Here is a 23,486-nt window from a genome sequence, read left to right as displayed (position 1 = left end):
TTTTCTGGAATTGCAAAGCTATGTAAAGACAGTGGAAAACAAAAGTCATGTCAACATACACAATAAGCTGTGTGGAGTTCAAATAGTGTGGTTCTCAATATCTATGCCCTCAGGACCTTGCATATGATATGGCACATAGTAGCACTTAATATCTGTCTGTTGACTATATTATATGTTTCCTTATTAGAATCTTTGTGCCAAAAATAGAACCAGTAAAGGTGAATAAGGATATATTCCAGATTGTCAAAATGGTAGATTCAGAATTGCATTAGATACTGACTTACTGCCTTAAAGTCTGTTCAGATGTGCTGGAGTAAGTCTACACACATGGCTTCACACAAAGGCATATGGGTACACACAAAGGTAGGCTTTAGGGATCAGCAGCAGTGTTGCCTCAAGAAAGAAAGAAGGGCTCTGGGGTACCTGAGTGGCTCAGTGGTTGAGCATCTGCCTTTGGCTCAGGTTGTGATCCCGGGGTCCTGGGATCGAGTTCTGCTTCTCCCTCTGCCTATGTCTCTGCCTGTCTCTCTGTGTGTCTCATGAATAAAATAAATGAAATCTTAAAAAAAAAAAAAAAAGTAGGGGGGGGAGTAAAGGGCAGGGACATGAGAAAGAGGCATCACCAGTTTTATTACACTCTCCCAGCTAAAGTCTTACTTGCACCAATGTGACGCTTTCCTTGCAGCAGTCAGAAAGGAGGAGGAAGGATTTGAAAGACATTAATGTTTCCATCACATGATTCAATGTTCTTTGATGTCATGCCATGCATCAAGTAATATCTCATGCCCAACTATTGGTACACTCTCTTGCTTAGGGAATACTGATGAAAGGAAGATGCTTGACTGAGGAGGTCTGGGTTCAGGTTTTGGTTCTGTCACTGTGAGACCTAGCAGGTCACTCTGCTTCAGGTTTCCTCTTCTGTGGTTTTTTTCCTCCATGGACTGTCATGGAATTGACTCTTGAGAGACATACTTAACTGTCAGCGTGTATGAACAGCATGCTTGAATTATGTGTGGCCACCTAGGCACTAAACATGACATGGCTTTGGACAAAAGCTCTGAATACATCAAACATGGGCCCCAGTCGGATGTGGAAATCTGTGGGCAGGTGTAGGTCATTTGAACAAATGCCACTGTCTGATCTATTATAAATCGGGGGGGTGGGGTGGGGTGGGCAGAAGTGGTTGATTGCCGAGGGCCTAAGACATAATAAGTTAGAGTCTTGGAGGCCATTTCAGATAAACTTCACAGGTGTTTGTCTAGTCTAGTAGAGTTGGGTGTGGGGAGAACGAGGACGCCCCCACCAAGTGAGATGTGGTGACTCAAGATGGTTCCAAATGCTGGAGCAGGCAGTCAATGAGTTCTGCTGGTTCTTAGGAGGAGCTCCACGTCATCCACTGTCTTTTGGAAGGTGAAGTGTTTCTAGGTGCTGGATTGAATTACCATCCTGAAAAGGCCCAGTGGTTGACTCTTAGGAACGCTATAATCTACTGGCCCACTGCCTTCAAAGTGCTGAACAGGGCTGCAGAGAACCATCTGAAGGTAGAAATTGTTTCCACGGTATTGGGAGGTGGTTGTTTCCCTCCCTCCCACATCTCCCGCTTGCTGTTTTTTTTTGTCCCCTGAGCATTTCAAAACAAGTGAGGAAAGAACCAACATAGAAAAAAAACACATTGAGTTCTTCTAACACCTCCCTTACCATTCACCTCTCCACGGCACCCTCCCCTCCCCCCGCCAACAAACACAGTATAAAAATAGAACTGGTTATTTTTTTCTTGGGACTGGCTTTGGCTTCCTCGTGTTGGTTTGGTTTGGTTCTGTTTTGTTTTGTTTTTTAGAGAAAGGGGAGGGGCAGAGCGAGAGGAGGAGAGAGAATCTCTAGCAGGCTCCACACCCAGCACAGAGCCCAACTCAGGGCTCAATCTCACGACCCTGCGATCATGATCTGAGCCAAAGCCAAGACTGGATGCTTAACTGACTGAGCCACCCAGGCACCCCATGGTTTGGTTTTCCTCACACCATTTCTGTAGGCTCTGGTAACGTGCATCAGGTGCCAGCCCTTTGCATGAGGCTGGGGGTGGGCAAGGGACGTGTCCTGGAGTAGGCAAGAACAAGGGGCTGAAGTAGCATCTGAACTAAGTTTCAGGGTAGAAATTGGGAGTCTTAGCAGCTTGTGGCTTCCCTACAAGGAGGGGGGTGGGGGTAAAAGCACCTGACAGGCTGGAGGTACCCTCCCCCTATTTTTTTTTTCCTCCCCCTATTTTTATCCAGGTGACAGCTTCCAAAGAATTTCACCAGGGGAAGGAAATAGTGACAAAACGGGAGTGCAGAGCCTAAGTTTGTTTAACCGGGGGAGAGAGTGCCCCATAGCACCGTCTCTGTGAGAGTTTGCCTCACAGCAGTATGGTCCACCATATGGATGTGAGCCTTGGTTGTCAGAGAAAGCCACCCTGTCCCCTGCAGTTCTCCCCCAGTGGCTGCCACCCCGCGGCCGTTCAAGGAAGAGAGGAAAGGATGACACATGTTGTGGAGCACCTCGGAGCCATGCCAGCTCCTGCACTGGATGTGTTGTCTCATTCCATCCTCACAGCAGCCCTATAGTTTGGGAATCCATTCCCTATTTGTTTGCTTTTTAAGGTTTTATATTATTTATTTGAGAGCGTACACACAAGCAGGGAGGAGCAGCAGCCAGAGGGAGAGGGTGAAGCAGACTCCCCGCTGAGCAGGGAGCCCAATGTGGGACTTGATCCCAGGACCCCGAGATCGTGACCTGAGCCAAAGGCAGACACTTAACCAACTGAGCCCCCAGATTTGTGGTTTTTGCACACGTGGACCCTGAGACAGAAAGGATAAGTATTATCAACTCAAGTGGCAGAGCCACATTTCAAACCCTGGTCACATTTCCAAGCCCAGGATTCTTTATGTAGGGAGAGAACAATCTGAGGGTCTCAGCAAGGTATAAGTGGCTCACATGCCCAAAACAGAGCCAGAAATAGCCATGTCTCAGGCCCCCTCCAACAATGATCGTGGGGCAGCAGTTGATAACGCTGTGCTCATGAGGGTCTTTTTTGAATCCACCAGCACTTCCTGTAAGCGGGCAGCTTCCACTTGGCCTATGGGGCTCATGCTGCACACCTGTCCTCTTGAGAGGACTTGGTTCAACCAGGTTTAATGTGTTTCCCTTCTCTTCTCCCTCTACAGATGGATTTGTCTGTAGAAACTCTCTTTAGCTTCATGCAAGAGCGCCAGAAACGATACGCCAAATATGCGGAGCAGATCCAGAAAGTCAACGAGATGTCCGCCATCCTCCGCCGCATCCAGATGGGCATTGACCAGACGGTGCCCCTGATGGAGCGGCTCAACAGCATGCTGCCCGAGGGGGAGAGGCTGGAGCCCTTTAGCATGAAGCCAGACCGAGAGCTCAAGCTGTAAGCGCCGCCTCTCCTGTCCGGCCAGGCGGCTGTTCTGTGGGGACAGAGCCCCGCACCACCAGTACCCTGAGGACGTTGGGAACCAAAGTCACGGGAAGTGACTGGATCTTGAAGCTGGTGGGAGGCTTTGGTGCTCCCTGAAGGGAGGTGAAACAGTCCAGCTGGCCTGAAAATCTGATGCTGCCCTACCTGCCCCTTTCCTTGACGCATCCTTCCCTTTGCAAAACGAACCAAACTAGAACCAAACTAATTCTCGGTGCTAACCGAAATTGGAGCACTTGAATTGTTAGCAATTTGTTACAGAACTCCATGTCAGGAATTTTTATTTTGTTTAGACTTTTTTTTTTTTTTTTTTTTTTAACTGAGAATGAATTGTCAAGTCTAGCTTGCGGAGTAAAAATATGGAGAGAAGGGGAGAAATATTTTAAGAAGCTCTGTGTCCTCAATGCCTTCGTGAAATCCTACTCAGTAGGCTTTCCGGGGTATGAATTGTAAACATAAAGAACTAATTTAATCCAAGTGTCGGTGTTGTTACTGTTCCTACCCTGTTGACGTCACACCAGGTCTTTATCTGGGGCACCCTGTTCCTGCCGAGGCAGAACACTGGTGTTTTTGTTGTGTGCTGGGTTATGGTGTCCCTCGTGTGTCATCAGTGGAGACTGAGGACTTCCTTTGAACACCCTCACCAGGCTCATCTCCCACCGCTAACTGGTTCCTTTAATGCAGATGTGGTTAAGTTTCTTTTTATTACATCAGCACTGGCAAGACTCCCAATTCCCCTAACAGAGGTTTTTTTTTTGTTTTTTTTTTAAGGTTCACTTTTTTTTAAAAGATTTTATTTATTTATTCATGAGAGACACACATAGGCAGAGACACAGGCAGAGGGAGAAGCAGGCTCCATGCAGGGAGCCTGACGTGGGACTCGATCCTGGGTCTCCAGGACCACGCCCTGGGCTGCCCCCCTAACAAGGTTTTAATCCACATTTGTTTCACTTGCCTGGTGAACCTGTGACATGGTCAGCTTTGGAAATGTCTGCAGTGGGCATTTCCTGAGCCCACTCAATGTGTCTGACATTGTGCCCCGAATACAGGCCCTTCTTTTCTGAAGAGTAAAAAACGTACAAGCTGCTAAATTTCTGTGGGAGTTTAGGAAAGGAAGCCACCTGAGAAACCACAAGAGTACTTAGTGCAGGCCTTGGCCATCCTAACTGTCCTCACAGAAGGAGAGGCTGAAGACACGAAGAAAGAAAAGGTAGGAAGAGATGGAGATGGGCAGATTGGGGGCATGGGGAAGCCTCTGGGGCCAGGATATCCTGCCAGGACTCACCCCGCTCCCTTTATTAAATCCTGCAAACTTCAGAAGGTGTTTTCTAGATGTTGAAGAGAGCCTTTGGGATATTGATAACATTAAAATTGATCCTGCTTACTTTAGCCTACCTCCAATAAATTTGATCCTAATCTCAGATTTTAATCAGATATTATTTTGTAAGATTCATAGAACCCAGAATAACCCGTTGCCAAGGTCATAAAATAACCGGATGATAGAAGAAACAATTCTAAGCTAAATGGAAAAAAAAAAAATTCTGACAGGGAAAAAAAACAACTTCCAAGATTTTTTTTTTTTTTTAAAAAAACAACCAAGAAAATACCAGGATTGTTCATCTCTCCGAGCTGGAAAGACAAGATGGCACCAGAGCCAAGGCAAGAGACCAAGGTGGCATCCACCTCTTTCAGAGGGTGACCTTCAGATCTCGTTTCCACCTTTCTGTCCCCATTAGGAAGCGGAGCCAGGGGTGCCCAGCCTGAGGATATAAAGTGGCCCGACTCGGAAGCCATGAGCTGGGGAGTGAGGGACCAAACCAATACCGTCAACCTTGGTTGGGCCACACTGGTGAAAGAAGTTTGTGTTTATAATGGCTTTTGATGGTCAGGATTTTACAGGGTCTTAAACCATTTCTAGAGCGATTTATTAGAACGTACAAATCAAGAAAAAATGTTTTGTTTCTTAGAAACCTATGGATAGCTAAGGTGATTGTAGGAAATGCCACAGGGGGGAGGGTGGCAGCCTTTATTGAGTACTGTGCCTTCCCTCTGCTGACAAGCAGCACCACATCGTTTCCATATGATTGAGGAGCCAGTTCTGAAATATATTCTCATCCACTAAGCTTTTTCACTGCCGTTTCATGCAGTTCATTTTTCCATAATGGTTTAATTTCATAATACATTTTATTTTTTTTAAGATCTTATTTATTCATGAGAGACAGAAAAAGAGAGAGGCCAAGACACAGGCAGAGGGAGAAGCAGGCTCCCTGTGGGGAGCTGACGTGGGACTTGATCCCAGGACCCTGGGATCATGCCCTGAGCGGAAGGCAGACGCTCAGCTGCTGAGCCACCCAGGCGCCCCTCATAATACATTTTAATATTGGATGTAGTAGACTAGGTGCCACCTGTGCTCATTCGTTTTTTCCTTTTTTTTTTAAATTTCAAACCGGCAGAAATTGTGTTATGAAAGAAGAATAGAATATTTCTATTCCCGTTGCCAAGACTGACAGGAAGTGGCTTTTTTAAGCTGTCGCCATCGCCATCGTGGTCTCTGAGTTCCTGGAGTTTGCAGGTCCCAGCTCTGAACACGGCCGCGCTTGCAGCTTTCAGAGAACGAGGGCGTCAGGTGCTGTTACCGTCCCTGCACTTAATAGAATGTACAAGTAAGAGCAGAGAACGAAGGAGATGAGCTGCGACCGGGCCTAGAGGGGGTCGCTCACTGTTCCAGCAGCTCCTGGTGGGAGCCCCCAAGGGCTCACCTTCCGCAGCACGAAAACACTCTCAGCTCGCTCGCCCCCGACCCCCAGAGCTCGGCAGCCAAGTCTTCTCCTAAAGAAGTCGGTGGGGCGCGGGGCTGGCCCAGTCGGTGCAGCGAGCGGCTCTTGAGCTCACGCCGAGGGGAGCCTGCTTCTCCCTCCTCCTGTCTGTCTGTCTCTCTCTCTCTCTCTCTCTCTCGTGAATAAATAAATCTTAAATAAAATAAAACCAAGTCGGACAATATGATGACTTCTGTTTAGAGCCTCAGTAGCTAGACCCGCTGCTGAGCAGAAGCGGAGAACCCCAGGCACAGGCACGCCCGCCGCTTGTCCTCGAGTTCCAGCGAGCGTTGGGGCGCGGGGTGGTCTGGCAGTGGTGTCAGCCGGGCCAGGCGGGGCTGTTTGCCAGCCGCCCTTTCCTGTCGCCTCTGGTTAGGGTGTCACGAGACATTCGCGGCGGATTTGCGAACGGACGGAAAGCAGCAGCCGCGCTTCCCGGCGAAGGTGGCAGGTCTGCGGGCCTGGGGCACCCTGGAGGGCGCGCGCAGGTGCTCCGCTCCCCGCTCCCCGCTCCCCGCTCCCCGGGCTCTGCCCGCAGGTCTTCCAAGCCACCGGCCAGGTGAGAACCTCGCTTGTCCTTTAGGGCGTCCGCGGCAGGAGGCGAGGCCCGGCCAACCGCACTCCCACCTCCCCCAGCCACCTGCCGGGCCGCGGGCCACCTGGGCGCCTCCGGCGGGCTCCGACCCGCGCCCGGAATGAAGGGCTTCAGGTGGGCCTTCCCGGCCCCTCCCTGACTTGGTACCTTCCTCCCTGCTGCCTCCCTGACGGAGCCCCGCCTGGTAAGGACGGGCTACCAGTCCTTTCCCCGCCTCGGGACTTCCACGTTCTGACGGATTCTGGAATCTGAGTGATTTGCTCTTTGAAGAGCTCCTCTGCCGACCGCTGTCGCCGGAGGCCGGGCCTGCGGGCGCTCCAGGCTGCTGGGGCTCGAGGCCTTGGCTGCAGGGCCCTGGCCGTAGGTCTCCGCCTTGATCTTCGCTCCGAGCCCGGTTCCCCCTCCCTGTGGCCGGAGCTGGTCGGGATGGGCGCCCAGGCCCCTTCCCGCTCTAGGATACCCCTTCTGGGGCCTGATCCTCTGAGCAGTGGCCCTGCGTTTCGGACGTGACTTTGAATTCTGAGCTCCCAACCAAGAGAGCTTGTTTCCTTCTTTTTGTTGATTAGAAATTAGAAAGTATCCGGTGGCTCCCTTCGTCTGAGAACCTGTTCTGCCAAGCCGGTCTGCGCACCTGTATTGAGGAGCAGCGTCCAACCGGCCCGGAAACTGCAGTGACCTGTTGGACCCGTTGACGTGGAAGCTGGTAGAAGCTTGCCGTCACCCCACGGCCTGTGCGCAGCGAAGTTTACAGGGGATGAACTGGGCTTGAGAGCGTAGATTTCCGAGAGCCTGTATAATCTGACAGATGCCAGGTCTTTGTTTCCCTTCAAGTTCGTCATTCTTAGGAACGTCATCTGTGTCCTCTGCACAGTCAGTATTGGGAATGTTGAGGACTCGATACCCTGAGACACAGGAGTGCACTCCAGGAACACGCTGGGGCTTTTGGTTTGTTAAAATCTCCTCTAGGCATTTCTGTGCTTTTCCCACTGACCTATGGAAAAGGTACACGCTGGGTATCGCGAACATGCTGTTCCCAAGGCTCCATAAAGCAACAGCCCTCGGGGACGTCGTGCGCGCCGGCTCCCGTGCATTTGTAGAACTTCCCTAGCTTGGGCATTTCCCTCAGCAAGTCCGAGGCAACACCGCGATCTTCAGAAATGAGAGCTGCGAGTGAGCATGTGTGAGCTGCGAGTGAGCATGTGTGAGCTGCGAGTGAGCATGTGTGAGCTGCGAGTGAGCATGTGTGAGCACTCTAGGGTGAGCGAAATGTCTTCCCTACTCGTTCATACCCCAGCTAAGCGCAGATACACAGTACTCAGTAGGAAACAACTTTTAAAGTATCAACACTAAAGACTGAAAGGTATTTTGAAGTGACAGTTTTTCTTCTTGGGGGATGTTGGGGTGTAAAACGTTTTTAACGCCAAGAGAAATAATTGGCTTCTCTCCCCCCTGCCCACTCAGCCCTCCGTTAGGAGCTTACTGTGGCCCCTCGGAGAGGTCATCGCTGTTCACACGTTCATAGTGAGGAGCACCGAGTTTCTTGCACACGCACGGGCAAGTGGCTCCCTTTCAAATGACCCGCTACAGAGGGGAGGGGGACCAGGTAACTTCATCACTCACCCGCCTCAAACCAAATCTCGAAATCTGTGGCAACTAGACCTAGTTGCTTACTAGTCCAACCAGCCCCCCCGTGGCGGGCCCCTGGGCGTCCCCTACTCTGAGGAGCGTTGTGCTGGGTTATCCGTGTCCATGTGAGACCTGATGGGATTCAGACTCCGACTTCTTCACCAGCCAAGGCAGAGTCCTACCACTCGCCTTGGTTTTTATTACACAGTGAGCGGGATTCACGCTCAAAGCGTTGGTGCACCAAGCACTTGAACTTGAGCCTTTGAAACCATCGCGACTCCCTTGAGCAGAGAGCGCCCAGGGCATAGCGGGGCTCGCCCTCCGCCCTCCGCCCTCCGCCAGCCGGGCCCTGTGCCCGCCACACGCTCCTGCGAGGTCACGGTCTGCAGTTCCTGGGGGCCCAGCTGGAGCTAAAGGGTTGGAACTGGGTTTTACATAAACCTGACTGGACGCCGGGGCACAGACACCGCAGCAACAGGATTGACTTGTAAACATCTGCCAAGACAGTGATGTAATTTCCCAGTTGCTTTTGCAATTACCTTAAAGATCTAACCGAGGATAATTATGCGGTACGAGGATGAATGGGCCCCACGGAATGCTAGAAATAACTCACTTCCCTCTTCCATTTATAGATACAGGGGAGTAAGTTCAGAGAACAGCACCTAGACAAATTTTACTAGATCTAAAACATCTCTGCGTGGCGTCAGAAAGCATAACCAGACAGTATTTAAAATGACAGCGAAGGCTTTGAGGGCAAAAAGTTCCAGTCCCCTAATCGCAGCACAGCCCCCCTGCCGCTCCTGCCTTCCTCACCTCCCCTTAGCCTGAGCCCTGTGCTAATTTTCCTTGTCAGACCCAAACTAGTCCTCTGACACTAGCCTGCTCCGACTGCTGAGACCCCCAAACCTGTGCACTTCAATTGTAACTGGCATGACCTTCGGGGCTTCCCAAGATCTGCACCCTCTCATCTGAAGCCTCTCCCTGACACACCTGCTCCCACACACCACCCCATCCATCTCCGGAAGCTGGAAGATTCGACACCCCTTTAAACTTCCATCTCCTGCGCGCCTCCCATTCTTTGCAAAATCCTGGCCAAGGCAGCTCCTCCAGTCTTTGCTCACCCAGTACAATCCTCCTTGCCTTTAAATTTTTAAAATTTAACTTCTACTCAGAAACCTGTCCCAACCGATTTAAATGACACCCTCAATGATTCTCTCGTCATTCCAAGGTAATATGCTTTATTATGAAGCATATTTATTTATGAAGGTAAAAACTTTATTCCTGATGCATAAAATTCTTTGATGAGACTAAGCTACTAGTCTCCTAAGTTGTCCCGTGCAGTGTCATTTATAAGCAGAGAGGTCATCAAGATGTACGTGGCAGGGACGAGAACAAGGACTGCCCACCCCACTTTTCCTGTAAGAATTCTGAAGCCATTTACATATTCCATCATGATGCACCATGAATGTGCCTCTGGTCTTCCTCCTTCCTACCCTGCACTTATTCTCCATTCGGTCAGTCAGCGAGTAGTCCCACGTACGTGCCCAGGTTCTGTACTGTAGTGTGCATTTGGTAGACGCACTTAAGCACGAAGGCCCGCACTGACCTGCTGGCTAAGGATCCGGTGTTTCGTGTGATTGATGGAGCACACACTGTATCTGCTGCCCTCAGCACCTTACTCTGGCCTAAGTCCTCTGTGACGTGAGGACAGCAGGACCCGTTCCACCACCGCCACCTCCTACAACTCGGATGCTGCTCTCCCAAGTTTATAGTTGCAAGGAGAGGTCCTTTCTCATATTTATGTATAAACAGGTACCAGTTTTGATTTTATTTCATATTAACATACAAGAACATCAAAATGAGAAATGCACGATTTAACCATTCAATAGCATCTTACTCCAAAAGAATGCTATATTCATATTAAACATTTATACAGTCTGTCCACCTCACTTTACAAATGTCCTAAATCGTTGTCCAGCATTTCTCACATAGAAATCTAGTCTTGCTCTTTAGAAATCACCGTTCTGTATCCTTCTGGTAGACTCCAGGGCTTCCCCTAGGACTCGGAACTGAAGGGAGCCAGCCGCCCCACCCCAGCAGTGCCAGCACTTGCCACCCAGCCACAGCCGTCTCGATCCCAAGAACTGATGATGTGACGTTCGCAATCAGAGACCAAGTGGTCATGCAGGACTACCTCACAGTCACAGGAAGGAAGGAACCATGGCCGGGAGAAATCCCGAATACTGGATGTCCCCCAACCCTCCTGCGACATACTTAACTCTGGAGCTACTGCTTTCATTTCTTAAAAATATTACATTGTTGTGACCAGCCCCTGGAAGACGTGAGCTCTTCACATCTGATGTCTGCATAACACATCAAAAAATTACTGTGAAAACTTGGCGAAAGTCTGAGTTCATCCCAAATTTAAACTTAAGTAGAAAAACTAACTCAGATCATTCTAACACCACTTTTTCAATAGAGTAACACCGAGCTCCCTAAGCCGTGTACTTTCTTCCTGCCTTCACCTCACACCCGGATCGCAGCACGTTACTGGTGTACAACCAGTTATGTTACGCGATGCTTGGAATCAGCATGAGCAAATCCATTCTGAATCACGTCACTCATCCTGTGCTGGTTTCAGCAGTCATCACGGGAAACATGAAGTCGCATCCTTGCCGAAGGACTATCCATTTGTTGAACACAGAAAAACCTGAGATATGAGTCAGCAACTAGCTACACTTACAGTAAAGAACAATGACAATACCCGCCCCTCCCCCCTCAAAAAAAAAGCTGCTGACGTGAATTAAGGCTTTAAAAAGAGGACCCTACTGTAGCTGACAAGACTCAAGCCAGGAAGTTTCAAAGCAGATATGTACTAATCACTTGTGTACTTGTTCCAATCAATTCCTATTTTCAGCTGCCAGGATTGATTCCATATAGTGATTGTAGGTCAGAAACGAGAGACCACCTTGGTCCCGCCCCATTTTGCTGTGTCCCTTCTACTAAAAAAAATGCCAAGGAGTGTTTCTGAGAACAGCTTGGTTGTGGCTTCCCACTCTGCTCACAACGAAACAAAACCTAACCACCTTCCCCCCTCACCTTCCTCCACTGTTTTATTCTGAACATTCTGAACACTCCTCATGTAACTAGCCTCTCAGCCCTGTTAGTAAATTGGAAAGTCTAAGGAAATTACAGAACTCCCCCCCCCACCCCCCCTTCATCACATGCTCAGGGGAATAAAACCATGGAGAAAAAGGAGTTTCCTTTTCTCCTTAGCAATTTTACTTCTTTAATCTTTCCAGAGTTTTTCTCCCTCTTGGTAGTTTCCTATAAAAGTCTACCTAACTGTTAGGTTTTTACAAAATGTATCTGTGCAAAGAAACTGAAATGGGAAAAATCGACTTTGGCTGAGAACTTGATGGTGCTGCTGTTCTGCTACCAACCCGAAAAAATTCACATCTGGCTTAAACCAAGTAAATCTTTATTTAAAGGATTAACCACCCCATTTTGAACAATTCTTTGATTTACGCGGAGGGAGGTAGACTTGGTTAGCCTCCCGACCTATGCTACACATCACTGGCTGTTGAATTGAATCCTAGATGGTTTGCCCTCTTCATCAAGCTGAGAAGAAGAAAAACTTAACTACCTCCATCCAGGCCCAACTGGGAATTTGTGCAGAGACGGTGTGAACTGGTCTGAAAAGTGTGACTAGCTACCTACCTATTCACGACGCCTAGAAGAAAGGCTACCAGACTTGGTAGTGGTAAAAGCCCCGACTTTTGGTCTGAGGTACTGGGTTTGCTCTAAAGTAGGCCTGGGCAAGGCCCCTGACGGTCCGCGCAGCAGAATAGGGCCCGCATCACTCGGCGGCCAGCTGAGCTCGAATGTGTGAATCCGTTTTGGGTGTGGTCATTTCCCTTGCGTTTACCACGAGGCTGTGTGTCTAATGGGGTCTCCCCGCCCAACCCACGAGCTGGCTCAGTCTCAGCACTAAGGTGCACCACGGAAGGGGCTGGACAGACTAGCACTCAAGACCTCTTGTAGCACGACATGGAAACTGTGGGGCATTTTGTCCTCCAACACCAAATAAAACCAGATTCGGTAAGAACAAGAGGATGTGCAATTCACCACATACAATTTTTCATCTGTCTAGCAGGATATCTAGCAATCTGCCCTTCCACTTTTGTTGAGAGAAATATTAGCTGATCTCTCAAGTACAGATGTTGAGAGAACTGTGTTGATCCATCTTTTGCTTTTACACCATAGCTCCATTCTCCAAAAATATATATGTATGTACATATATATATATTTCAGATTTACAGGGAATTTTTTTTTTTTTTTTTTTTTTTTGTGAACAAGAAAAACATTGTCAACAGAAGTCACAAGTGTGTCTCTTCTCAGGAGACCTCAATAATTTCCATGCTGCCTGAAAAGCTAGACTGGCTGCCCACCTTCCCCAGTTCTTCCCGAGACCTGTTCTCCGACATGATGCCCTCTCCAAATTCCATCTGGCAGCTTCGGCGTTTAAACTGCTTTTCAAAGGGGCTCTCTTCATGCCAGCTCCGCCGCGAGTCAGCTCTGTCACTTGGCTTCTGCCGCCTGCGCACAGAGTAGACCTGGTCACTACAGGTGGGCAGCTGGCTACAGCTGTAGGCAGAGTAACTGGCACTGCCTCCGTAGACGGCCGAGGCAGAGTAGAAGTGAGAGGACTCTGTGGCAAAATACCAGCTATTGGTCAGGGAAGGGGTGGAGGTCTGCGGAGCCAAGATATCCGAATGCCAGCCCTTGAGGCCCAGCCCAGCGGCAGACTTGGCGAGGTGCTGCTGGCTGGTGGAGAGGCCAAAAAGGAAGTTGGTATGGCAGTTGTCCTCTACGCTCCCACTCCGGTGCAGCGGGGAGATGAGGGACCGTGGGCCGGCACTGCCACTGCTGGTTCTCACTGCATGTAATCGCTTGCTCTGGCTATCAGAGGGCCTGACAGGCTGAGGCTTCTTGGGGACGTTGGCCTCCTCCTTATCTGGGCTGGTTTCTGGGGTCTGCTCTGATACTTCCTCAACGGGAGAGAACTGACAGAGCTTGTTGGTCCCCTCCAGAGTCGTGGAAGGTTTGTAGTATTCAAGAGCGTCTTCTGATGAGGAGAAGCCATGCAAGGACGCCGCCACACTGGCCGAGTATGAAACAGATTTGATGTCCAGAGAGAAGGAGCGCTTGAGCTTACTGCTGTCTTCCAGCTTGCCTGAGGGCAGGTGGAGCCCACTGAGCGCCTGGACCAGAGAGCTGTCCTCCAACAGCGGGGGCTGTGTGCTGGGTGTGCTGGCAGCATGCATGGGCCTTTGGCCTGCCGCCTCTGAGGTAGCAGAGTTGGCACAGGGTGGACCGAGGCACATCTCGCCCTTCTGTCCACCCTCGGAGACCGCAGGGACAGGGTCATTTGGCTTCTCCAGGTGCAGCAGCTTGAGTTTGCTCTTTGGCCCTGATGTGCCAGTCTGGTTCTTAATCTTCTTCTCATAGTCTAGGAGTTGGCCCAGAAAATTGAAGTTTGGAGATATGGTAGGTCTTTTTTCTTTCACAAATCTATGAAGAGAGGAAAGAAACAGAAATCCTGAATTTTGCAACTACAATTTATCTTAAGAACAGTATGAAAATAAAATATATTAAGTGAACAAATATGACAGAGAATTATTAGAGCCTCCCAAATACCTATGGAAGAGGACTGGTTTGAAAGTTTAGGGAGACATACAACATGTCCCTGGAGAATGCTAGAAAGACAGGGCCCAGGCCCTAAAAGCTCTAGTTTTAGCCTTCTTATTTTCAAGGACCCAAAGTTTCCAATGCAACTGACAAGCGAGGGTTCTGTCCTCACTGCTGGGGCCTAGCCCCCGCACCCCCATGCTGGTGCCGCCGCTGGGAGTCCAGGGGAACGGTCACTCTCCAGCTTCAGTTCCCCAGTATCACATCTTCTAACTCCCCCCAGTCACTTCCTCAGCACATTTCATGTATTAATTAACGACCAGAAAAGTGGATAGCAGATGGCCAGAGCACCAAGCACACACCTGAGCTCCTTCTCTTAGTATTCAACAGGAAAGAACAACCAGCTCTCAGTGGCCTGTGTGTGCTAAGCACTGGGCTAATGCATTAGCCACAGTATTATCCCATTCAGTCCCCAAAACTCCCCATGTCAAGTTGCTGTATTAACCCCATCACACAAGGACACAAAGTCCTTATGTGATGTGCCCGAAGTCACTGAAAGCCAAGCCTCATGTCTAGGTCCATTTTTGTAACCACTGTGTTAAAAAAGAATCATTGAGCGGTAAAAACCAGTACTAAACAGCTCTTATGTTTAATTGTGCAAACACAGACTCTTAGAGACAGTAAACAAATTCTTCAGTGGCTTCTGACCTTCACTCCGTACAAGATGCAGGAGTGAAACTACACTGAAGATTCGTATTTGAATATGGAAATAGAAAAATGACAAACTCCTTGGAAATCAAGTCACCTAAAGCAAGTGAACAAAGCCAGAAACAAGTATAAACGCAGAGTCCTCATAAGACCTTGTAACGTGACCTAAGAGTGCCTTTTCTCCTGGTTTCTTATTTATTTATTTATTTATTTATTTATTTATTTATTTATTTATTTATTCATTCATTCATTCATTCATTCATTCATTGAGATGCAAAGAGAGAGAGTAGCAGAGACACAGGCAGAGGGAGAAGCAGGCTCCACGCAGAGAGCCCGACGTGGGACTCGATCCGGGGTCCCCAGGATCACGCCCTGTGCTGCAGGCGGTGCTAAACCACTGCGCCACCGGGGCTGCCCTTCTCCTGGTTTCTATGTGGTGCCAGAAGCCCAGAGGAAGAAAAGCCTTAGTGGAGGACGAGGGAACTGAAGCAAAGGCAGGACCCTGCTCCTCCAGGCTCATTCCTCAGATGAGAAGCTGCTCAGGTAGCTTATTTCTTCTTCCAGATTTTCCTTTTTTTTTTTAAGATTTTATTTACTTATTTATTCATAGAGATACACACAGACAGAGAGAGAGAGGCAGAGACACAGGCAGAGGGAGAAGCAGGCTTCATGCAGGGAGCCCGACGTGGGACTTGATCCTGGGTCTCCAGGATCACAGGCCGCAGGCGGCACTAAACCGCTGTGCCACTGGGGCTGCCCTCTTCCAGATTTTCCAATTTGAGAAAACAGTCCAACTGTTAAAACAGGCCTGCTTCCTGCACCTGTATTTACTGGCTTTCTTTCACATGAAAACTAACCACCTGTACGCACCACGCATGTGGGGGCCTCTGGTCCACCCACGAAGCACACTCAAGTCCTGTGTGCTCCTGTCACCTGCCTGCCCTCCCCTCTGCCCTGGGCTGCGGAGGGCGATCCAGTCACAACGCAGAATCCGGGCAACTCTAGAATGGAGGCAACTTTCCTCAGTGACCGGATTCTGACAACTACTGGGTCTTATACCTCGGCCTCTCCCTCAGACAGAGGGACAGAGGCACAGAGTTTGAAGCAGAAGGATGAAATCTGCAATGTGTATTCTGTTACAGCTTCTTCATTACTTTCCCTAATAGGGAAAGTATTAGGAAAAGGTATAAACTCACTTGACAGGATGGACAACTGCTTAGATTTGTTGTTCCTGAAAGCTAAAAAGTAGCTGAGGATGAATCTGACATGTTCGAAGGGAATTCATGCTCACTTGTAAAAGTGCATTCTTCTCTAGTCTTTGAAAAACCATTTAAAAATCCAGCCACCTGTAAAGCATGTAACTAAAATAGGCCCGATCTGCTTGAATTTGGTTACCCACCCTCATCTCCCTCCGTGCTTCAGGTCAGATGAAAAGCCCGCACACAAGACACGCTCCGGCTCTCACCTGTAAGCTTCATCTAAGGACATGTCCATCCTCTTCATGATGTAGGCGATGGCGATGGTGGCTGAGCGAGAGATGCCCGCTAAGCAGTGCACCAGCACACGGCCGTTGGAAGCCTTGGCTTTCTCTGCAGGAGTCAAATTCAACAAGGGTCACTGAGGACGACTGTGTTCAATCTTGAGATCTTGTTGCCACATACCTCTTTTATCTGATAACTGAGTAAATCTCATCTCCTCACATATCGTTCCTTTTGACAGTTTCTTAGGGAGGTGAGGGAAGATCACTTCCCCACCATTTACATACAGGACAATGAAGGTCCAAACGTGTAAGTAGGCCATTAGTCCCTAACTCAAAATCATCTCTTACTCAGGACATTTCTGGTTTTTTTACACTGTTTTCTCAACAACTTCCCCTGAGTATAAATCCTACATTGTGATGACATGATTCTACTTGTTTTTTTGTGTTGTTGTTTTTTTTAATTTTATGTATTCATGAGAGAGGGAGGCAGGACACAGGCAGAGTTGAGAAGCAGGCTCCCTGTGGGGAACCCCATGTGGGACTTGATCCCAGGACCCTGGGATCACGATCTGAGCCAAAGGCAGAGGCTCAACCACTGAACCACCCAGGCACCCGTGATTATACTTGTTTAGCTTAGAAGATTTCGGAATACAGAGAAGCATAAAGAAAATAACACCCCAAATCCTAAGATTTGGCTAATATTTTGTTTGCCCATGTTGTCTGATACTGCAGCTTTATTCTAGTTATGTAAAAGATACTAAACTTTGCAATTTTAAGAGATAATTTTCAGTTTTGATATAAAACTGACCTATTACATTGTATTTCAGGTATACAGTATAATGATTTGCTACATATGAAGTGTTAAAGTTTTAAAAAATATCTTCTCATTTCAAACACCTGTGACATACATTACTAATTTAAAAAGCAGGAGAGTAAGGAGGGAGAAAGACATCACCATATCACTTTGCAATGCAAAAAGATACAAGGTCAAACTACCTTTAAAACCTATTTTCCTATAGTGTCCTATCTGTATGTCATAAACTGGCTCACCTTTATTTGCTGATTTTAAGAAGAAAACCTCGTATTTGCTGTGAATCAGGTTTAGCAGCTCACTTTAACGAGGATCAAGGGAACTTGAACCTTCCCTGGATATCCAGGAGTTACTGACTGCATCATGTATATTCCGCATAACGTGGTAGGACTTTCAGACACTTAGGATCAAGAACATTCAACCCAGCAGTGTTATCATCTCTCACCGCTGAGGGGCTTTAAAAGCCCAGTTGTAGGAGTAAATGAAATTATCCGATGGCAGCTACTAACATTTTAGCCTCAATTCTAAACAATTACGTGTGTGCTTAGCCACAAACTGCTGCCATGGAGCTAACCTATTCCCTTTTTGCTTTCACTTTCGCTGATGCCATCAAGTTTACCAAATCTTATGTTAAAATTCTTATACTAATCTTACTATTTCCTCTTTTGCCTAGGCTGCTATGAAGCTCAAAGCTGAGACTTTCACTCAATGCCAACTAGGTAACTAGTTCAGATTTTACTGTACCTTTCCTAGTCCCATATTACTTGGTTCTTGCCCTCTGATCCTGTTTTAACATGTATGTGTGTGACTGTGTGTTATCTTCTGATCCTAGTCTCATACTGTAAGCTCCTTTAAAATCTTATTGGAAGCAGGCTGGGTTTCAATTTTTTATTTTATTTTATTTTTTTATTTATTTAGAGTGTGTGTGCACTCAAGTGGGGGGGGGGCTTAAGGGAGAGGATGTGTGAGAGGTGGGACATTGGGAGAGGGGAGAGAGAATCTCAAGCACACCCAAGTTGTATGACGCACAGCACAGAGCTTGCCTTGGGGCTCAATGTCATGAGCCTGAGACCATGACTTAATGACTGAACCACCCTCAAACTTTCAAATAGTTATCTCAAGACTACAGAGACCTAGAAGAATCTCGCTTCTAATTACCTCAGAGGGCTTCACACTGGACACATTATGCACCCAGTAAATAGTGTCTGGCTAATACATACCTTAAAAAAGCAATCTTTATTAAAAAAAAAAAAAAACGTGAAAAGAAGGAAGGTTAGAAGGAGATAAAACGATGACAATAACGGATTGTGTTAGAATATTGAGATTATAGGTTTCCTTTTCTCTGTTTTTCAAATATTCTGCATTGTACTTATATTGCTTTTATAATCATGACACTTTTGAGGATATTTTAGAAATCTGACTGAGGTGTACCTGGGTGGCTCAGTCAGTTAAGCATCCAACTCTTGATTTCAGCTTAGGCAAATCTCAGAGTTAGGGGATGGAGCCCCACATCAGGCTCAGAGCTTGGAGGGGATTCTCTCCTCTGCTTGGGATTCTCACCACCACCCCCAACCCTCCCATCCCCTGGTGCTCACATGTGTGCTTGCTCTCTCTTTCCCTCCCTCCCTCCCTCAAATAAATAAATATTTTTTAAAAATCTGACTTAAAAGTGATTACATGGATTGGGGATCATCAGAACATGTTTCTTGGCAGAAATGAGTGTGGAACTGTCTTAAAGCAAAGGAAGTTCCATACAGGCAGAGCTGGCAGGGAGAAGGGAGGTGGCCGCACAGTGGGGATGAACAGGTTCCTCATACCCAGTCCACCATGGCTGCAGCACACGCTTCATGGGGCAGGGAGGTTACTAGAAAGAAGGTTTCAAAGGTGAAGCAGGTACTGGAGGGTATGGGAATGTCAGGCTAAGGGCTGCAGGTTCCTGAACAGGGGCCAGCAAAAGCACCGACGGTGACAACTGGAAAGAAGAAAAGCAGGCTGCCACTGCAGCAGTTCAGGAATAGAAATATAGGTCAAAGCAGGGCAGAGGATAACAAATGAAAAGGGTAAGGGGGGGGCAGTGAGGATGAGAAGTTATAAAGGCTAAAAAATGAAGCAGCAATAATTGAGCTTACAGAGTACAGCTCTAAGAATGAAACCCAAAGAACTTCTCAGATGATAATATGTAAAATTGCTACTATTTAGTACGAGCCAGTTAGGAGTTAGGCACTTTGCAGGGTAGCCTACATCCACGATCTATTTTAATCCTCACAACATCCCTTCCAGGTAGATACATTATCTTCAGTTTCCACTTTAGGAAACTGAGGAACTTACCCCAAATCACTTAACTAGTAACCAAGGGAAGGCAAGACTCAAATACAGTCTGGCTCCAAAGTACATGCCCTTGATCACCTCCCTGTAGGGCTTACATGACAACTCAAGAGGCGGGGCAGGAGCCCAGGGTATGGTGAGGAGGGTGAGTGCCCGCGGAAGCAGCCAGCTGGGACCAGACCCTTGAGAGTGGCCCACAGCAAGCAGGCAACCTGAGCTCAACGAAAAATAAAGACAAAACTCCATGAAAACTGTGGTCCTTCCAACAAACCCAGAAACTTACTGAAATTTATCTAAATAGTAAAAAGAAACAACCCCCACAAGCCTGTAAGTTATTAAGCCCTGGCACGAGGGTAGTGTTCACGCTGCGCACTAGGCTGTGACCAACCAGGGCAGTGAGTGTGCACTGGGCTCCAAGTAGCAGCAGGAGGGTTCGCCCTTAATTACCTGGGGGTTGGAGGGGTGGGAAGGACGGTGGCCCCTAGTTAAGTAGGGCCGAGCAAGTGAAATACTTGGCTCACACTAAATAGTATAATAAATATTTTCAGATACTACAAATAAATTATAGTATGTATTTGGATGTGCTTAACCGAATTGGGGAACATGGTAATAAATTCCTTCTGTCTGAATTAAGTGGCAGGATGACCCCAATATCTCCCATGAAAGAACAAAGTGAACTGGGGCAAAGTTATTCATCTTCTCTTTTCTATACGCCCCCTAACAGACATTGTGATGAGCTCCCCTCTAAATAGATCCTGAAATTGCACTTTTAGCTGAAATTAGAGCCAAATATCTTTGGAATGACTTGACACGCAATAGGAACATTAACCTTAAGTTATCTTTTAAAGAGGCAAAAACTGAATGAGATACTGAATGCTTCCTAGAAATACAACAGTGGGGGTGACTAATCTGGGAATTTTGTTTGTGAGTATTATGATGTGAATTATGTAAGCCATTTATATTCTGACATTTCAAAGAACACATCCTAATTAAAGATGAAAACTTCTGGAAATCTGGAATCTTGAAGGAAAAACAAAAATGTTTTGGAATTACTCAAAGTCCCAAAAGTATCATCTAGAAATTTCTCTCACAGATGAAAGGGGCTTAATGTACATAATTTCACAACTTAAAGGGAACTAGTTATTTTTTTTAATTTTTAATTTTTAATTTTTTTAAAGATTTTATCTATTTATGAGATACACAGAGAGAGAGAAAGAGAGGCAGAGACACAGGCAGAGGGAGAAGCAGGCTCCATGCAGGGAGCCCGACATGGGACTTGATCCCAGGTCTCCAGGATCAGGCCCTGGGCTGAAGGCTGTGCTAAACCCCTGAGCCACCCGGGCTGCCTGGAACTAGTTATTTTTTAAATCACAGTAACAAATTTGCAGTATTTAGTTATGGATTTAATGCTCAAGCTTATGTGATTAGAGGAAGAAAACATCAAAAACTTCTCACATGGATCATCAAGAGTGAACCTCATCCTGCTGCTCAAGGGTGAATAGCAAATCTCCCCTGTCCAGCTACTCTCCACTGAAACTAGGCTTCAAATACACATCACCAACTTCTCACAGCAGACCTGATCCTGAGGCACCAGAGTGGCACAAAGCACCCAAAGCTGGGAGTCAGGAGACTCTAGGACTGACAGGCCCAGCAGGCAGAGCACCACGTGGGGCAGATCAGAGCCTGTCACAACCATCCAACCCTGAGGAAGTGTGTGTGTGTGTGTGTGTGTGCACGCGCTGGAATTTTATGAGATCCCATACTACTTGAAATTACTGGCACGTGGACTGAGGCTTACAAATCTCGTGACATAAAGATTCCAAATGTAATGGGATTTGTTTTCACAGGATTTAACTTTTCTCTGGGGAGAACAGAGCAGCAAGGTAAAAAACAGTTTCAAGAATGCCACCAAAGTTTCCAAAAGTTTTTTATAGGATCTAAACAAAAGGCTAAAGTTTAATCCCAGAAATTCAACTGATTTTCAAACACTTGGAAATATATTATCACAGATCCCATCAGGTTTAACCTTGGTAGTGTTAAGTGAGCTAGAATGTCACAAGGCCAGTCCTTTGGGGACAGCATGGCACACACACGTCACCTTGGCCACTCAATGAGATAAGCAGCATCATGTGTTGCTCTCAGACTTCTGAAATCTCTGAAACAGGCTCCTTTTCTCTAAAGAGAAAAAATGGGAGGGGAGGAGGGGTACACCTGGGGACTATGACCCAGAGGGAGCTACTTACCAATGAAATCTACGGATTTGTCCAACCACGGCAAAATTTTCTCACAAAAGCTATCATTCACAGGCACTCGCAGGAAATGAGATTCGGGGATAAAATCGGGCTTAGGACAGGTATTGCTGGCATTTAACACATAACCAATCCCATTCTGTTGCATCAGCTCCTGTGGAGGGAAAGAACAATTAAAGTGACTAACATATCAGCACAATCATTTTGGAAAAGTAAAGTTTAATGGTAAGAATTACTAGTTTCCTTGAAATTGGAGTTAATTCGGTCGTTGAAATCCAAATACCTAGCACAGTGACATTTAGAGACTTTAAAACAGAATTGTTTTTAAGGGGGAAAAAAGGGCTGTTGAAAATAGTATGCTTGAGGACATCTGGGTGGCTCAGTAGGTGGAGCACTGAACTCTTGGTTTTGCCTGCAGTCATGATCTCAGGTCCATGAGACTGAGCCCCATGGCAGGCTCCCCGCTCAGCAGGGGGTCTGCCTGACGATTATCTCCCCCTGCCCTTCTCCAACTCTTGCACGCACGCACATGCACTCCTTCTCGCTCTCAAATAAATAAATCTTTAATAAAAGACTATGCTTGAAGATCATACATCATTAATATTATAACCAACTCTGTATCTTCATTAACTGAGAAAGTGGAAATATAAAAAATAAAACCATGGCAGTTTACTATGACCTTCTGCCAGGCCAGAGCCCTGGTCTCCTGATGCTCTCGTGTACTTCTGTTAGGTTAACAATCAGACTGTGAAGATCTTAATGGTGTTTACTATGACTTTTAAACTTTTGTGCATGTAGCAAAGGTCACATTTGTTTTTCCATGCTGAGATTACTACCATTTGATCAATCGCAGTACTGCCCATGTAACACAGCAGCAGGTCACTGGAGTTGAGGCTTTCACGCCTTTCTTGCCAATGGTCCTTAAAGGAACCATTTTACATGTCTTTCTCCTATCCACCAACAGGACTACAGGGATTTATCGCATTAAAGGTAAAGGCAAGTAGTAACGTTGCTTTCTATTCAATTCAGTAATGAAGACCTTGAAGTTTCAGAAGAGAACAGGCAGTTCTAAGGACAAAACATGTTACAAGTCTGTAATGACTGTCAAATTTGATTTCCCCACAGGAAGAATATAACAATGTATACTTCTGACAAGTCGCCTCATAACCTACAATTTATAGAAATGGCCACTGACCTAAATTCAATCAAAAAATATTTGTTGAGTATCTTTGCTAGAGGCTTAATAATATTATGGTACATAGTACATACTAATAAAATAATATCTAAAAGAATAATATCTAACAGTTAATGAATGCCTACTATTTCTAAATATTGTGCTGAACATTTAAATATATGGTCTCTTGGGATGCCTGGGTGGTTCAGTGGTTGAGCGTCTGCCTTTGGCTTAGTTCATGATCCCAGAGTACTGGGATCAAGTCCCACATCAGGCCCCCCAGGGAGCCTGCTTCTCCTTCTACCTATGTCTCTGCCTCTCTGTGTCTCTCATTAATAAACACATACGTAGTCATTAAAAAATAAGTAAACAATCTCTTGAGGATGTGGAGAAAAAGGAACCCTCTTACACTGTTGGTAGACATGCTAACTGGGGCAACCACTCTGGGAAACAGTATAGAGGTTCCTCAAAAAGTTAAAAATAGAGCTACCCTATGATCCAGTAATCACACTACTGGGTATTTACCCAAATCATACAAG

At 46.9% G+C, this 23,486-nt stretch overlaps 2 protein-coding genes across 10 annotated transcripts in view; one reads left to right on the top strand and one right to left on the bottom strand.

Moving 5' to 3' along the window:
* Positions 1–3,949, top strand: part of BORCS5 (BLOC-1 related complex subunit 5) — a 109,830-nt gene extending 105,881 nt beyond the window's left edge. For 7 of the 8 annotated variants that reach the window (XM_077871032.1, XM_077871031.1, XM_077871030.1 and 4 more), the window contains one exon: positions 3,201–3,949. In XM_077871032.1, the coding sequence (XP_077727158.1) occupies positions 3,201–3,431 (231 nt within the window). In that variant the 3' untranslated portion in view covers positions 3,432–3,949. The remainder of the gene's footprint in view (positions 1–3,200) is intronic. The other variant, XR_013364291.1, reaches the window with a different exon arrangement.
* A 6,357-nt stretch (positions 3,950–10,306) lies between these two features.
* Positions 10,307–23,486, bottom strand: part of DUSP16 (dual specificity phosphatase 16) — a 105,183-nt gene continuing 92,003 nt past the window's right edge. The window contains exons 8-10 of one of the 2 annotated variants that reach the window (XM_077871020.1): positions 21,768–21,927; positions 16,374–16,497; positions 10,307–14,083 (exon numbers count right to left, since the gene is read on the bottom strand). In XM_077871020.1, coding sequence (XP_077727146.1) covers positions 12,907–14,083; positions 16,374–16,497; positions 21,768–21,927 — 1,461 coding nt within the window. In that variant the 3' untranslated portion in view covers positions 10,307–12,906. The remainder of the gene's footprint in view (positions 14,084–16,373; positions 16,498–21,767; positions 21,928–23,486) is intronic. The other variant, XM_077871021.1, reaches the window with a different exon arrangement.

This window comes from Canis aureus, chromosome 25 (assembly GCF_053574225.1).
Source record: "Canis aureus isolate CA01 chromosome 25, VMU_Caureus_v.1.0, whole genome shotgun sequence".
In the NCBI taxonomy this organism is placed as follows: Eukaryota; Metazoa; Chordata; class Mammalia; order Carnivora; family Canidae; genus Canis; species Canis aureus.
The sequence above is the reverse complement of the archived record's forward strand: the minus strand, read 5'-3'. Positions and strand labels throughout refer to the sequence as shown.